Source organism: Rhinolophus hipposideros (genome assembly GCF_964194185.1).
Source record: "Rhinolophus hipposideros genome assembly, chromosome: 3".
In the NCBI taxonomy this organism is placed as follows: domain Eukaryota; kingdom Metazoa; phylum Chordata; class Mammalia; order Chiroptera; family Rhinolophidae; genus Rhinolophus; species Rhinolophus hipposideros.
The window spans coordinates 48378668-48395898 of NC_138049.1; the positions used below are offsets into that span (position 1 = coordinate 48378668).

At 39.3% G+C, this 17231-nt stretch overlaps 1 protein-coding gene across 2 annotated transcripts in view; it reads left to right on the plus strand.

The window, feature by feature from the left end:
* Positions 1-17231, plus strand: part of PDSS2 (decaprenyl diphosphate synthase subunit 2) — a 220818-nt gene that overhangs the window by 192676 nt on the left and 10911 nt on the right. Inside the window, exon 8 of one of the 2 annotated variants that reach the window (XM_081038209.1) lies at positions 3560-7876. The exons of the other annotated variant lie outside the window; for it this stretch is intronic. Within the exon in view, the coding sequence (XP_080894335.1) occupies positions 3560-3577 (18 nt within the window). The 3' untranslated portion in view covers positions 3578-7876. Of the gene's footprint in view, positions 1-3559; positions 7877-17231 lie in introns of those variants that run through there. 2 annotated transcript variants of the gene reach the window in all.

Consider the following 17231-nt stretch of genomic DNA (forward strand, 5'->3'; position numbering starts at 1 on the left):
CCCTTTGCTCTAGTTTTTTTCTTTCTTTCTTTTTAGTATTTATCATGACTTAAAATCATCATTTCCATTTAGTTGCTTATTTCTCTTTCTTCTTCCATTGGAATGTCAGTGCCCCGGAGGCAGGGCCCTCAATGGTCTTGTTCGTGGCTTAGACGTCGGAGTGCTTGGTCAGTGTGTGTGGATGAGTGTTGGGTCAGGGCTACGCTAGGAGAAGCACAGGAGACTGCGAGAGGTCTGGCGTCGAGGAGAAGCACAGGAGACTGCGAGAGGTCTAGCGTCGAGAATTATAGACTCCGGTTACTCTTTTTAATGAGATGATATTGACTGTACAGCACAGTCCATCCCAGTGTTTAGTAGCCCAAAGGATGCTTTCCTAAGTGCCCTGTGACAGTACTTCTCATGCCAGTGAACAGAAACCCGCCACCCTGGAATATGTTGTGATATTCCGATTTGTAAGGGCATAATCTCATCTTGGTCATTAATCCAGACCTATCGTCCTTACACAGACAAACCCAAGTGACATGGAGGGGAAAGATGATATCTGTCTGAACTAAGTATCAGGGAGATGCCTACAGGGTACAGCTGATGGTATTGTCTCTTAGGCGTGTATCGTGGGCCTCCGTAATACACATCATGCCCCGTGCATCTCTTCTTTTGCGTGGTCAGGGTGCGTGTGCTGAGCAGTGCAGGCATCACACTTATGGCTTAGGGCTTCTTTGGTGGGTTTAGTTGAAAAACTCAGCAGCCATTTCTGGAGACTCATGAAATTTGTTACTGGAAATTTCTTTATTTCCACGTGGTGAGTATCTACTCAAAAGCCGAATTTTATCTGAAAAATTGGATTTCAAGAATCATAATCATTTTGGCTGTGTGCTCTGTGGCTTTATCTGCCACCTCTCAGATTTTGTCAGTGTCAGAATGGCAAGGAGATAGGGGAGAGGGCAGAAGAGGTGATCATTTCAAAACCGGTCTCAGCTGTATCTTCAGGTCTGGCACGTTCAGCAAAACAGTGGTCTGTACTCAGACACTCAGATAAGAAATTGAATTACTTTTTAATTGAGTTCCTGTTGCGATAGAACTTGGATATGAATGCTTTACACTGCTGCAGTGCCTTTCATCCTAAGATTTCAAAGCACTTGACAGCTATTAATTCATTAAGTCTCGCACCTCTGTAAGATGGTTACCACAAGTACAGGAGCACTCTACCCACTGAAACGCATCCACACGGGGGCTGGGCAAGGAAGGAAGCTGTTTAACTGTAAGGTGATTCTACCCAGTAGCTTCTAAAATAGACAAGCATGGCACATCTTACTTACCTCGTTGAAACTGCAGAAGTTTCATTAGCCAGAATGTAATTACCAGAAGGGAATTGTGACCACAAAGCTGGTGGTCACAGTTTTGCTCATATGTCCAATGCTGTGGGGACCTTAATTGCAGGGATCGGTCTGCAGCCCTGGGTGTGTACCTCTCAGGCTATTCCTGTTCCCTAGGCTTCTGGCCCCAAGGTTAAGCACATCTGATCCGGTTCAGTGCTGGAGGGAAGATAGCCACCTATTGACTTGTAGGAATTTGTGGACATGTGTTGGGGCTGGTGGAGAAGCTTCTCGGACCACGTTCACACTTGGTTTGCTATGGTAACTAATATATATGTCTGAACGAAAACGAATATGTTGACTACCCTTGCTTAGAAAAACATCTACAAACGTCTGTGTATTTTCCCCAGCTGGAGCTGAGCGTATGCCTGTAGTTTAGCCTACTGCTACTTGAAATAAGCATGCTGCTAAAAGACTGAGGCAGATGGTATTTTTACCACTTCAGGCAAAACATGGCACCTATGGTTCGGCTTTCTACAATTTTAATTTTTTATCACATTCAAAATGACTTTATTTTATATCTCCATCACAGTGATGCAAGCTTTTTCCCAACTTATTTTTGATAATTTCTTCAGATCTGCAGGTATAAATAAATACCACTTGGTCAAAACCAGACCTTGTCAGCACTGTGAGTGAGCCTCCTGCTCATCCTTCACACGTGCCTAGAACTGGTCCTTAAGTGGGCTTTGACATTCATGTTCATTTTGACACAAAGGTTCTGAATGATTTACAGAAGCTGTCTTTATATTCATCTCCAGGCTTTACTATGCAGTTCATGTCATTTGCCCCATGACTCAGTACAGAAAAGAGAGCCGTTCTCTCTAAGGTCCTCTTACTGAAGTTCACTCTAAGCCTGAGAATTGCCCAAGACTGAGCACTGGGCAAAGAAAGATTTTGCAGTGTTAATTCATTAGGCATCCAGTTCTCCATTAAATGTAAAAGATTTTTTTTTTTTGAAGGAGTGGGGTGTTGACGTGCCCCGTCTCCTGGACTTTGTTCAGTGCCCCAGAGCCGCACAGTTTGCTGGCTCCATCCTCCCGCCCCTCTCAGGCAGTGACTATGCTGCTGTTCCCCTCTCCCCTCCCCACCCTCAGAGGCCTTGCACATTTGTTTTGGTTGTGAAACGTATTTGCATAAAATTCTCTTCTCACCAGCCAACAGTACTGTCCACAGACGCTGCGTTAGCCTCCTCACGTATCATCACTTCCCTTTAAGAAGAACATGGAGTCTTTCCTCTCATGTCATGGATCTCCTGTCCAAGGGTTGCCCTTTTCGCCAGTTTTTCTCTTTCGTTGTACATAGATTGCATCAACCATTTTGCTGCATATGGAGTCCAAAGTTCTACTTTTTCAAACGTTGAATAGAGAATAATTTTTCTGTGAATATTGTCCTTTCTCTACTGACAAAGCCAGGATCTTTTTTTCTTTTTTTTCCTTTTTACGGCAGAGTTTTTCCTGCTTGTTCTTTCCCATAACCCTAGCTACCAAGCTCTGAGAATTTTTCACACTGGCACATTTAGAGACCAGATGTTGCTGTGTTTTCTTTTTCCCTCTATCCCATTCTCGGGCCGATGCTGCTTCTCCGAGCCTGACACTTGGCATTCGCTCCTTGGGTAAAACATCCCATACAGCACCACTGTATACATGAGATCTCTCATTTCCTCTAACCTCTTGAAGTTGTCTTAACATTTCGGATTTCTGTTTTAGTGATAATTATGGAGACTATGTAGAAGCACTGACATTCTAATCTCCCATCTTTCTTCCCCAAAGGACACGTGATCCAATTAGATGAGATGTTTATAATATAATTTAAAGAAAAAATAAAACTCCCAATCCAAATAGCATCATGATATAGGTGCAACTACGTAAAATTTTATATGCTTGATAAAGACCAGAAGACAACATGTAAAAATGTAAATAAAGGCATTAAGTTGACATTTCCGCATGTCTAAAATAAGAAATGCATTGCACTTTTTTTTTAAAGATTTCTGTTTTAAAAGTATACTCTGATTTGAATTAGAATTTTTTCAGATTATGACCTGAGCTACCGAGAAGTGAAAAATACATTTATGGCAACATAATCAGAATTTAATTCTAGGCTCCTAAAGAATTGCTTGCTTCTATGGCAATAGGCAAAAATGCACACCTGGAAAATGTAAATTTTCTTACCCTGAATTTTTGTGCTAGGCCTCAGGGAGTGGTTGAGTTCCTGGAGGACCATGGAGGAAGATGGAAACCCAGTGCACGGGGCAGGCATGCGGCTGTTGATCTGGTGACCTAACCACAGCACAGTAATAGGTGCTGGAAGATCCTCTCAGAACTGCCATCTGAAAGTTTCAAATCCCCTGCTCCTTGTTTGCTTTAAAATCAGATAAAACCAGTTATTTTTCTTTCGGCAATCACATTTCAGACAAGTGTTTTTGCTTGCAGCAATAATGAATAGATTTTGTTTAATCTGTTTTCCAAAACAATTAATGTACTAGTTTTTTGCAACCACTGCTTTAATTGCAAGTCTCCTTCAAAATATGATTATTAATGATGGAAAAATAATCATGCGTCAATTTCTGTCCGTAATAAAGGATAGAAGCTTTTGTACTATGTGAAACTTTTAATCAGAAATAAAATCTGATTAAATCACACATGCAATCGTTAGTATCTTGAACTAGAATTATGCCTTCTTATGAGCCCTCAAGTGTTTTTGCAAAATAGTTGCCCTCTGGACATGTATTTATTCTCCATCATTTAAGCTGGTTTTTTCCTCAAGTCTCCAAGCATATTATTCTGCATGTGTCCCCAGTGACTATCATCTTGCCTTGATGATCTGTTCTTCTAATTTCTTAATGTTATTTTAAAATTAGATTCTTGTTCTCTGAGGTGTTAGCAATCCCACACACCTCAATGGCATCAGCAGATTTAATGATCATAATCTCTATTCCCTTGTGGATCGTGAATAAAATTATTAAATGAGGGGTGGCCAGTTAGCTCAGTTGGTTAGAGCACGGTGCTAATAACACCGCAGTGCTGATAAGGTTGCCGGTTCAATCCCCTCATGGGCCACTGTGAGCTGCACCCTCCTTAAAAATTTTTTTAAAAAATTAAACGATATCAATAATAAGCTTCTTTATACATCATAAAATATGTCACCCTCTCAGTTGTTAGCCCAAATACTATTGGTACTGTTTTAATTCAGTCCTTGAAGCAGTTGTCTTTTTTCAATTTTTCTTCATATCATGTATTCCTAGCTTGTTGACCTTTGGTTTCTAATTTTATATATAAAAGGCTAAATTACTTAGTTCACAATAATATTTAGTGGTGCAATCTCTCCCATTCTTAAGTTGACTATTTTGAATTACTGGCCCCTAAAAAAATACATATTTACATAATAACTAACATTTATCAGGAAGCTGAGGCAGACTTAGATTATTGATGACCAGTTATTGGTTGTAAGCCTGGAATCTGTCTGGTTTTGCTCACCATCATACCCTGAGGGCCTAACACAGTGCCTGGCACATACAAGGTACCCAGTAATTTTTGTTGAATTAGTGTTGAATGAATGAATGAATGAATGACCCAAGGTATGCCAAGTGTTTGTGCCTATATTCTGTGCTTTGAATTCATAAGGCATATTTGACTACATCTTTGTTCCTCTTATTTCCCCCCCACCCAAGTATATTTGTAATCAAATGTTACATCCTCAATGCCTTGCGCTCCCTGGGTTGAAATAAAGATTCAATTGGAATAACCTTTTGAGTCTTAGTCTGGAAAGCTAACTAAAGATACCCTCCAGGCTGGTGCTGTGGGTGAGCGCTCTGTGGGATCGCTGGATTCAATTATTGCTCCCAGTTTGTGGTATCAGTAGCCACCTGTGCACAGGGAGTCTATATGCCTTTATGTAGAGGACAGAGCCCTCTATCCACACAGAGGAGCCTGTGTAGGCCCCAGAAACAGTTTTAAGTAGAGCTGAAGGGAATACTGTCTCATTCCTTGTCATAAAAACAAACAAACAACAACAACAGAAAAAAAGTGGAGAAGCATGGTTTTTCCAAAATTATATTTTTCGAGAGAAAAGAAAAGAAAAAGAGGCACCTCTGTGTAGATGCTGAATACGGTTTTAGTAAATTAGAAGTCTTTGTCATTATTTAGATTGATATTTCCAAACTTATATGCTACTGCTACAACCTGATTTTGGATTTTTGTGATTTCAAGATGTTTGGTCTATCAGAAACTTGTAATTTGTTTAGCTGGTACATCTGAAGCCACAGCCCCATATTTCCTAAGCTGTGTCTGCAAACACTATTCAGCCTCCCTCCTTACTGGGGAGTGGATCCTGTTCCTTTCCCCGAAGTCCTTGACTTTCTAGCTTGATAAAAGATCTGACCTATTCACCAGATCATAATACAGCCAAAGATGAATCTCTGAACACTGATTCCTGCATAGCGCAATGGTGCCCCCTGTGGAAGGTCTTTCTGTTCTAGAGCTAAGACAATTACACTCACCTTTATCTGTGAGCCGTTCCTGAAGAGATTTGTGTGTACCAGTTAGGAAAGGTTGTAGGCCTTTCTTTATACGTGCTGTGATCTCTTTAAGATGCTTGCCATCATTTGCATGTTTTTCAGTATACACTCTGTTTAAGACAGAGACTAAGCTCTTTAATCAGGTGTTGCTGTCAAATTCTATATCCGAATCCCTTCATTTTGTGGAGAAGAGATCAGATAACCTAAGAGGGTTCACAGTTACTGTCTCACAGAGTCCTAATTCTGCCCCCGTCTGCGGACTCCACCAACCTGCTTCTCATGGTGCTTTAGATGCTCTATCCAAAGAAGTATGGGAGAATTTGTATGCACTCGCCCATCTTACAAACATCCAGAACAGGGTGTGTGATTACAGTGTGTTACTCTGTAATCTAACATAGTTCTGTTCTCAGAAAGTGAGTATCTAGTAATGACTCGCTTAGGATTTATTTTGCTGAACCAGTGCAATGATTATTATGATTTTTTTTAAGCTGGTAAGCATGCTTTACTCTTCCAAAAAAGTTTTATAGATATAACCATTTAAAACAAGTTCTCATCACCATTCTTTTGAGGGAGGCAAGGATCTATGTTTACCTTCCATAACATAACAGAGACCTCCTGTGTCTGGCACAGGTGTTAGTCCTGCAGGTCTGATTACAGTCACGTGGCACAGAGAGCACTGTCTTTGTTCCATACATTGATTCTGCATTTACCCCATGTCTGATGCAACCTGCTTGGAAGACATGGCTGATGTATACATTTATTTCGTTGTCTTTGCTCTCACTAGGTGTAGTTTTTCTGTTGTTTGACATGCTTTCTAGTGATGGAAGTCATAAATGCGTTTTAAGCTCATCTTGTGTCAGGATGCATGTTCAGATGTTAGGAATCTAGGATCATGTGCGTGGTGGCGGTAGTGAAAGTTTTGAGGGAAGTGATACCCAAGTATCAGCATCCAAATACTAAAGCAGATGAAAACTGGGACAGAAGGAGGATTTACGAAATGTGTAAATAAGATACGGACTCAAGTAACAGAAACCCAGATTTCCTCTTATATTGTGTATGCATTCTTCAAATAACCCCGAGGACTATTTGATACCTACATAATGTGAGTGTTCTTAGCCCACAGTGTTCTCTCTAATTAAATAACCAGCATAGTATTTGTCATGAGATTACAGAGCTTACTATTTATTGATTCACTCTTAAAAAAGCTACAGGCAAGAGTGGTTCCTGGCTGCAGTCTACAACCTATGATATGTTTTGTTTGTTAAATTTCTATTACATAGTTTGCGAAAGAGCTTCATGGTCCCAGTTTTACTTTTTGAATTTCAGTGTGTAGAATTAAGTTCCTCTTTGGAATATGATATCAAAATTAAAAATTAGGTTTGAATCACAATATAGATAAAGCTGTGATTATCTGTAAATCCGTAAATTTTCCTTCAGAAGACATGAAGCACTGATTGCTTTTCTTAGGGAATTAAGCCTCAACATAATATAATTTCCTAGGTATTTCTAACTTCAGATGCCCAACCTAGCAAATGTTGATAAAAGTTTATAAACCAACAAGTAAATTGTACATTTGTTTCATTTAATTGCATTTTGAAATCAGGCACATCTGCTCATACCCTGAGCTACAAGTTGACTTCTGTTTCTTTAAGGAGCAAGCACTTGCTCCTGAATTCTCTACCGTAGAGTCAACAATTTAGGTCCATTTTGAGTTCGCCAGGTAAAATGTTTTTAAATACGTGAAAATATTCCTAAACTATAAATGTATCTAGTTTACAGGTATTTATACATCTAATAGGGATGCATATTCAGACCTCATTTGTGTGAAATGAGTTGTTTGGCTATGTTCAGTTCCTCGTGGATAGTTGTCCACAGCATGGACTCATAAATGTACTGAGCTGAGAGGCTGAGACTCGAAATCAGTTCTGAATTCTCACTCTCAACAGGAGGCCGCACACCATCCAGACTGAGCCTAATAGATACATGTGGAGGAGAGGACAAGGAAAAAATGGAAAGCAAAAGAAAATACCACCCCTGTCTTAATCATGTTTTGTTTGGGTTTTTCTTTTAGGGAGATGAGATTAAATTCTAAATGGTCAAGATGATTTGGATATTCATTTCTTAAAAAACAAGCATGTTTCTAATGAGATTTAAAATATTGAAAACACCTTCATGAATCTATGTAAAACGAGTCTGTGAATGTTTATAATTAAAGTGAGGTACATTATATAACTGTTACAATGAGCCCCACGTTTTGCAATGAACCCCATGTTCCCGTCCTCGTCAAACCTTGCATTTGTATGGCATTTTATTGGTGTCCAAGTAATTTCACATATATGTTCATAATAATTCCATGTTTAAATATTATCTGTTCAATTTTACAAGTGGAGTGGGGCTTAACGTAGTTGCTTTGCCCAGGGTCACAGATGTCCAGGTCAAGCGTTTCCCTCAAGTTAGGTCACTGCCTTTCTACAATTATTTTTCATATTGTAATGAAACACAGCAGAAATGAATTAATCAGTCTTAGGAGAAGAACAACTCATCCCCTTATAAGATAAGAAAAGGTTCCTGTGTGGCTTCATTTGGGGGATTCTGCTCCAAGGTTCTTGAAAGCGACCATGTCTAGAAACAGACATTTTATCCCTCTAGAGACCACCTCTCTCCTCTTACCTCCCATCTCCACAGGCTTTGGGTGCCAGGACTTGGGAAGGGAAAAGGAGAGCAGTGTAACAAGTGTCACGTATGTCATGCTTTCCCACAGAGCTCTACAGAATGATTTAAATCTGCAAAAGAATAAAGAGAACTTGTTAAAAAGTATTTTAAAGCTCAATACAAATTCATATTACAGGAATTTTATAGGCTAATTTACAAAAGGAAAATACTTATATTTTATTAGAGAATAGTAAAAATGTTAAAGCGTGGGCTTATATTTGTCATTTTAAACTAATTTTTTACTTAATCCTTTATCCAGTGGTTTAAATATAATATGATGAACCCTGAGATTGGTTTTTAAAAAGCATAGTGAGAATGACATGAGTGGAACTCCAAGTAACATTACTGCAGTCAGAGTCTTTGGTTGGGATTTTTTGTAAAAATAAGTTTTTATTATTAAAGATTTAAAGTAAAAACATATTAGTTTTGTTTTGTGACTTAGTAGTGGGGTTGATGATACTTGAGTCTTGTTCTGTGCCTTTAAAAAAAGTATGATCAGAAGGATATACTTAATCAATTGAGATATTTATGGCTTTTTTCTTAGTAGGAAATGTGGAAATTTTCTGCTTCCAATTCCCATTGACATTTGCTCTACAACCACATGGCACTTTTAGCTGAGGTAGAAAAAAATGTATATGTTGTAATGGATGTACATAATTAATCTAATGATGGCTCCAGTGTTCTCTCATATCTGAAAATACGGTTTTATCCAAAGGTTTTTGACTGATGTATTTTTTTTAATCTGTGATGTGTGTTTTAAAATTTTGCCCTTGTACGTAGGCATGCAAAGGACATTATTGACATAAGTATGTATTCTCTTCTCAAATGAAATTGTGATGCTTTCCACGTCGTGTAGAAGTGAAAGAAAGGGCTTTGTAGCACTGTGGTTAAGAGCAGCAGCTCTTTGAATCTTGACTCCAGCACGTACCTTCTGTGTTACCTTGGGCAACTTACTCTTGCCCAAGTTTGCTCATGTGTAAAATAAGAGCAATAATAGTGCCTACTTCATAGGGCTGTTATGAGAATTAAATGTACGTATCTTCTTCTAAGAGGGATGGATGGATGGATAGACAGACAGACAGACAGATAGATAGATCTTAGAACAGAAGATATATGTATATCTATCTTCAATCCTCACAACAGCCCTATAAGGTAGGTACTATTATTAATATATATAACTTATTACAGATATGTGTTATATGTAGATATATCTTAGAACAGTGCTGGGCATACATAAGTACTATATATGGGATTATTTTTGTTATTATTATTACTATTTTAATATTAGGAAGTACTACCACTCTTACTGTATTTTTGCATTTGAATTCATGTGATTGAGAAAATAACTAAAAATTATATTTCTGTCTCCATCTAACTTTGCCAAAGTAAGATATTTAGTTAATTTCAGTAGATTTTTTTCCCCTACAGTTCTTGCAAATAATTTGTTACTCTCAGTAAAAAGGAATGCTTTTTATGTTGTTTGCAATACATTTCACATTTCATCATATTAGAGAAAGGTTCTAATTGTAGCTTTTCCTTTTGTTCCAAGTCACGTGAGTCAGAAGTTGATAAGACCTTTCGGTTGAAGCACCTTTCGGTCGGCTAGAATCATGGAGTTGGGTGGGACTGTGGAGGCAGCTTTGTTCCAGCTGCCACATGAGCTAAGAGTTTCATTCATACTTTCTCTAATATACCCACCCGGTCACTGAGGACTTCATTAATAGGGAGTTCACAACTTGTCAAAAATAATTATTCTGTTGTTAGAGGACTCTAGTCACTCAAACACTCTACTTGTAATTGAAATCTGCTTCTCAGAACTTCACCTTGTTGCTCTTTGTTCTGTCCCCTGAAGCATATAGAACAGGACTATTCCTTCTTCCATTTAATTGCTGCTTTAGATATTTGAAGATGGCTTTCATATCTTCCTCTAATCTTTTCCTCCAGGTTAAACATTCCTTAGGTGGCATGTTTCCAAATACTTCTGTATCCCAATACTGGACCCAGTCTATCTTGAATACGCCTCTTACACATGGCAGTGGCACCCAGGACTGAACAGTTTTCTAAACATCAGTTGACCAGCGAGTGCGATGTGACCATTCCCACCCGTGTTTTGGAGCTCTGCATTTGTTGATGCTGCCAAAGTTTGCGTTTGCTTTTTTTTTTTTTTTTTTTTAATCTACATTGCAGTGTTGGCTTATGTAAGGAATGTGGTTATCAAAGATTCTCAGCATTTTTAAACAAGTCACTGCCAAACCGAGGCTTACACTTTTACGGTTAATTTTTGAAAACTAAATGCACAACTGTACAATTATCCCTGCTACATTTCATCTGGGTTGTTTCAGTCTATTGTTCAACATGTCAAAACCATTAATATTTTGATGCTGTCCATGTGTTAGCTTTCTATCTTGGCTGTGTGACATCTGTCTATTAAAATTTCATATGCATTTCTTCTTCATCTTCATTGAAGCAATGCATGGAACTGTGCTAAGGGGAAGAAACCAAGTACTGAGTCCTGTAGCACAACACTAGCCATCGCGTTTCTGCTCAATATAAATCCACTACTATGTTTCCTAGGAATAGTTGTTTTACATATTCGAATCTGTATCACCATATTCTAACCCTGACCCCATTGCTCTGTCTTAATCCATGAAGGACAAAGTTTCCAAAATTCTAACATACTCTATCTTTACTGTTTCTGAAGCTGATAGCCAAGTGGTCATATCAAAAGGAAAATGAGCGTTTTGTCATGACGTCCTCATTGTGAGCCACCCATCCTGGGACTGTGATCGCCTTTCTTCTAGAGCTCACAAATCACCTATTTAATAACCTTTTCTGGAAATTTGCCATATTGTTCATAAATTCCCTGGTCTGTGTTCCAGAATGTACCTTTGTCCTCATCCTTTCCTTTTGTCCCATGTTGAAAGACATTAGTCATTTGAATCTCCCATCTCTGAGATTTCTCACAGTCTTTCCATCGCTGGGAAGTACACTTATGTGCATTCTAAGCATGCAAGAGCAGACAGAGGCTGGGTGGGTGGATGCCTTCTCAAAGGTGATCTACACTGGAAACCAGATCTCCAGAATGAGGAGACAGACAGAGGGGAAGTGCCGGAAGGTGAAAGCCCAACGGAAACATCAGACAAAATGAGTAAGAAAGCTGCTGCAGGGGAGGGGGCTCTCGGGTACTTGTCCTAGTAGATATATGTTTGCAGTAGGAGGGTGGGAAGTCTTGGAAAGTGAAGGACATCAGAAGGCAGAAGAAAGCCAGGACGGTGGCGTCATCCAGGGCCTCCCAGACAACCTGTAATGGGCTATTTGAATGCACATTTCTTCCTTAAAGCCCTCTCTTCATGGAATTTATTTTAGTCATTATGGTTTTTAACTTATTCTTTAGTTCTATTTCCTCTTTATCTTCTCTTCATAATAGATCTTTTGCAAACATTTGAGCGTACTTGTTCTCATTGAACACATAGCCTTTACATTTTGAAGCCCCTTTATTTTTCCTTCCTCCATTAACCGTTGTCAGTCTTCAGCAGATTCTTACAAGGTTGCTTGTTTCTGAAGATTTTTCTATGAGGAATGGCATTTTAAAAACATTTGTGACAGGTGTCCTGATGATAATACAGATTTCCGAATGGATTCCCACACAATTTTTGCAGCTTTGTAACTCTTCTCTGTCAGCCCCTTCAAATCAGGGGTCTGTCCTGTCTCCATAGTGCTGCTTCGTGCAGACCAGGTGCTCAACCAGTGCTCAGCAGTGTAAGCAATGATTTGCTCTCCTTTTACTCCTGGGCCTTTTCAATCTGAGCCCTGAGAGAGCTATAGCCATTTATTTTGGTTTTGTTCGTAATTAATTATGGCCACTGTTGGAATTTAGTTTTTCAGACGCCCCTGTCACCCTTGAACTATATTTCACTTAGGATCTCTTGGAATCAGAGTAATCTTTTCACTAATTTTTGCAATGCACTTTAGTAATGTATAGTCTGGGTGTCCAAAAACCATGCCTACCAGTCCTTTCTTTCCCTGATTCTCATACCAAGATGGCGTTACTTTTTTTGCCGGATCACTGTCACCTTTCTTTACATCCAATTATGTTGACATAATTGAGCAAGAAGTGCTTCTTCTATCTTCTGATACATAAGATTATTAGTCAGCACACCAAGAATTTGTCAACTGTGGAATGGGAGCGTTAGTAAGTGTTCAAAGATTGAAGTCCCTTATCATCCTGCGTCTTACCCTTCTGCCAACTTCATACACTCCATTAGGGAAGCATGGTCCACTCCTACCACTGCGGTAGGAGGTATGTGGTCTCTCCCCATGTCAGCCTGGCTTCCATTTGTTTCCTTTTATCTTTATCCAGGTGTTTTCAACCATTTAAAAACAAAAACAAAAACAAAACTTTAATATATTCTTTTAGTCTCCCTTATTCTCTATTATATAGTTTCTTCAGAACAAGGTCTAGTTTGTGTTCCAGACAAGTGTTAGTATCCCCATTTTCTCTAAGCACTCTGTCTAGTTGGGTAAAAGAACACTTGGGGTCATCCTCAAATCATTTCTGGTGCTGCAGAGAAGAAGAGCTCAGGTTGTGCAGAGATGAAACCCAGGCTGTTTCACAAATTTCTGTGCAGTCTTGTCCACACCACTTAGCCTCTCTCATCCCAATATCTTCTCCTGCAAAAAGAAGTAAGAAGGTAAGGTTGTGCTTGGGCTTTCCCCTAGGTCTTAAAGTCTTCCTCGGGTTTCACTGGAGAGAAGTGAGTGCTGCCTCCACTTCTCCTAAAGCTGCTTAGATCCCATGGCAAGGGCTGGTGATATTTGAAGAGGACTTTGGAAATAAATAGATTTCAGAGACCTACAACGATTTTCTCGAAAGTCTCATAAAGCAACATTTGTCACTGAAAACGCGTTTAGTAACACCTTTTAACAAATGTTAAATAATAGTGCACTTAACTTTAAGTACTTTGCATCCTGTTCCATTTGTGTTAATATCTTTAATTGGATCGTCTAGCAGGGGATTTGGACTTAATTTATTTCAGTTGATGCCACACTTTACAATTATTCAGTTGACTTAATTAGAGATTTAATTATATTAGTGCCCTAAAGTGCTATGTCAGGGATACAAAACACAGACTAATAATTCACCTTTTTGTATTTTTGTGTTGTTTACCCTACAGCTGAAGTGTTTTTCAAGTTGTAGGGGCCAAAGTGGGCATACTAGCACTTCTAGCCACATCCTAATATGGAAAATTCTGTCAATGCATTATTTGGGCTTTGCCCAGACAAAATGTAGGTGAAAGCAAAAGTGGAAGGAATTTGTTTTTTTTTAAACTGTGGTCGTTTCTCTTGCAGCTATGAGAACCAAAGCATAAGTCCAACTCCTCTGTGTTCCCTCTATTTAACCCCTTCTGGTTCTACAGTCCCTCTCACAGGTGGTCCTGAGAGGCAGTGTTTCTCTCTGTATCTCCAGCCCCTGCTATATACGTAGGCCATATAGGTGCCCAACAAATGCTTGTTGAATTGAATTTAGATCATGGTAACAACAGCAAATTGAAAGTGTGGCAGAAACAGTATAAACCCAACAGAACTATTTTAAAATAAAATAGAATACATGCTCCAATGAATGAGGTACTCACAAATCTGGCTAATCATTGGGATGATCTAAGAAGCCTTTAGGAACTTATTCCTGGAGTCCATCTCCAGGAATAGGGTCTAGGTCAAGTTCGCTGGGTGAATCTCATGGTCAGCCAAGTTGGGGAACCCCAGGTTAATGTGGTTTTGTTATAGTTATTTACAAAGGACAAGGTTGTCTTGTCAGGATAGACCCACTGCCTATTCTAATTTTCAGTAAAAATGAATCTCATTTTAGGTTTATTAATTATAGCTAAAGAATTTCCTTAGAACCAATAGTTTATGTAGTTGGTGGAAGTGTTTACAGATGTCTATGAGGAAAAATACCTTCCATGAAGAATTAGATTACTGGTGAGTCATGAAATGTGCCTTTTACACATGGAAGCAATCAGGTCCCTTGATATGCAAAGCCCTGTGAGCCCACCTCTATGGGGAGAGCAAAGCTGAGTATTAACTGAAAGTAAAACAGTCATTGGGTGAGAGAAATTAACTCTTTTAGGACTTGAGTAACTTGTAGTGTTGTCTTCCTGGGTGCTGTCTTTTCCTAATCTGAATTACCCTTCACCGTAGGGTTAAATACCACATAATCCACTATCAAATGTTAAAGTGAGCCTAGCTGAATAAAGTTTATAGACTAACAAACTAAATGAAACCATCAGAAAAAAATAAAATAAAATAAAATAAATAAATAAATAAATGAAACCATCAGAGAAATGCAGAATGTAGAACATTGTAGAGCACAGCCTGGTCTTTTCAAAATAGCAATGCCATAGTGGGGACAAAAGATTCACGTGTCAGAGCAAATGAATGCAATTATGAACCAGGATTGGTCATGGTTTGGAATTAAAAGGGCTGAGAAAAACATGTGGTGCCAATTGGGGAAATTTACATGTGGACTACATATTAGATAATACTAGAGAATTATTGTGAACTTTCCTAGCTGTGATCATAGCATTCTGGTTATGTAGGGGGTGTTCTTATCTTAGGAGGGGCATGTCAAAACAAGGGTGAAGCACTCTGTTTTCCATGGTGTGTCCAAGCCACATCCTGTCAGCTCAGAGCCTATTGATAAACATTCAAGAATTTTGTGATCCCTCACCCCTTGGTAGGATATTGAAACCCAATAATGGGAGAATTCATACCACAAAAGTCTGCAAGTACTGCAAATAGAGCTTTTTTCCCTCCCCTGAAGAGCTCATTCTAGTATACCACTGCCCTCGGCTTATTTTCAAATGGCTCAGAAAATACACATACACAAGTAGATAGAGTAAAAATTGGCAAAATGTTAACAGTTGTTGAATCTGGTTAGAAGATATGCATTGCTCTAGTCTAGGAGTCAGCAGACTTTTCTGTAAAGGCCAAAATGTAAATATTTGAGGCTTTGCAGGTCATAGTCTCTGTGGCAGCTACTCAACCCTACAGCTAGCTCTGCATTACAGCATGAAAGCAGCCTGAGACAATACTTAAATGAATGAGCATCGTTATGTTCCAACAAAACTTTATAAAAACGGCCATAGTTTGGCTGCTCCTGTGCTAGTCTTTCAGTTTTTCTGTACTTTTAAAATATTTGATAATTCTGCCTTTGTCCACAGTATCTGTTGACCAGCAGTCTGTGGGCTGGAAGGGAAAGGTGCAGGTGGATGGACAAAACGAAAAAACGACTAATAAAATATTTGATAATAAAAAAAATTTTTTTAATGAAGGTCAGATTTTTTTAGCCTGGTTTTCAGAGCCCTCTCTCCCTGATCCCCTAACACCTACTCTTGCAGCCTGTGTCACACCAACCTGGTTTTCTTCCCTGGACGCTGCTCTCTGGTCTCCTCTGTGTCATTGCTCAAACTACCTCTTTCGCTGTAATTCCCTTGCTACCCCAGCGCCATAACTACTTATCAACATTCTCAAGACATGCCTCAAATCCGCCTTTGTAAGGCCTTCTTGAATCTCTTCTAATTAAAGTTGATCTCTCATTTCTCTGATTATCTATAGTCCTACTTTGTACCTTGGTTTTGCTGCTTTTCACAGCATACCTTTAATTAGTTCCTGATCCATAAAACAGAAAAGATCATTATGCTCTTTACTCATAATAGGTGCTCAATATTTGCAAATTGAAATCCATTCGTGCAGATAGCCACGTGCCAGCAGGTTCCAACCTAGAAGCCTGGAATAGAGAATATTGGCCTAATTTAGATTTGGGGGAATTAAAGATAATGAAACTACGGGGCATATTTTTTTTCTTTTCGCTTTTAATATTTAAGGTTGGTCTGGTCCACGTGCAGCTACATCAAGCTAAAATAGACTTAATCTTGGTAGATGAGGTGGCTGTCTTGGCAGGGGCTTCCTTCCTGCAGGAGGAAGAAGAATTAAGTTGTTGTGAACATCTGTCGTGTTTTGGCTGGCAGGGCTCTGCTGTCTCATGGAGTGCCCCCAACAGTCCTGATGGGACTGATGTTGTCTCCAGTTAGAACTCAGAGCAGTGAAATCGCTTCCCTAAGATAAAAAAGCTAGAATGAGAGTTTGACTCTGGCTGCCTGTGATACCCACCACCATTTTAGTGTCTTCCTGCATTCATTGATTGGCAAGAGACCAGGGAACCCCAGGCTGAAAGAGTTCATATGCAGTGCGGAAATATCTGCAGACTGCTGAAAGTCTGGCGCAGTACAGTATTAAGTGCTACTGCATGGGGTGTTAGAAACACCTGGCTTCTGATCTCAGCTTTGCCACTATCTGTCTATAATTTTAGGTGAGCTTCTCTGGACTTCTGTTGTGTCATCTCTATTAGAGGAATAAACCAGGTTACGTCTTTTATTCCTTTATGTTTCATGCATTATGAGTGGCTTAAAGTCTAATGAAAAGATAGATAAGTGAATTAAGAATTAAAATACAACACTGTAATAATGCTACAGCATGGCAGAGGGTACCTCCAGCTATGCAGAGGGTACCCCAGGAGCACCGAGGACAAGCAGCACCTAGCCCCAGAGGGCAGTCATCCTAGCTGAGTGCACTGC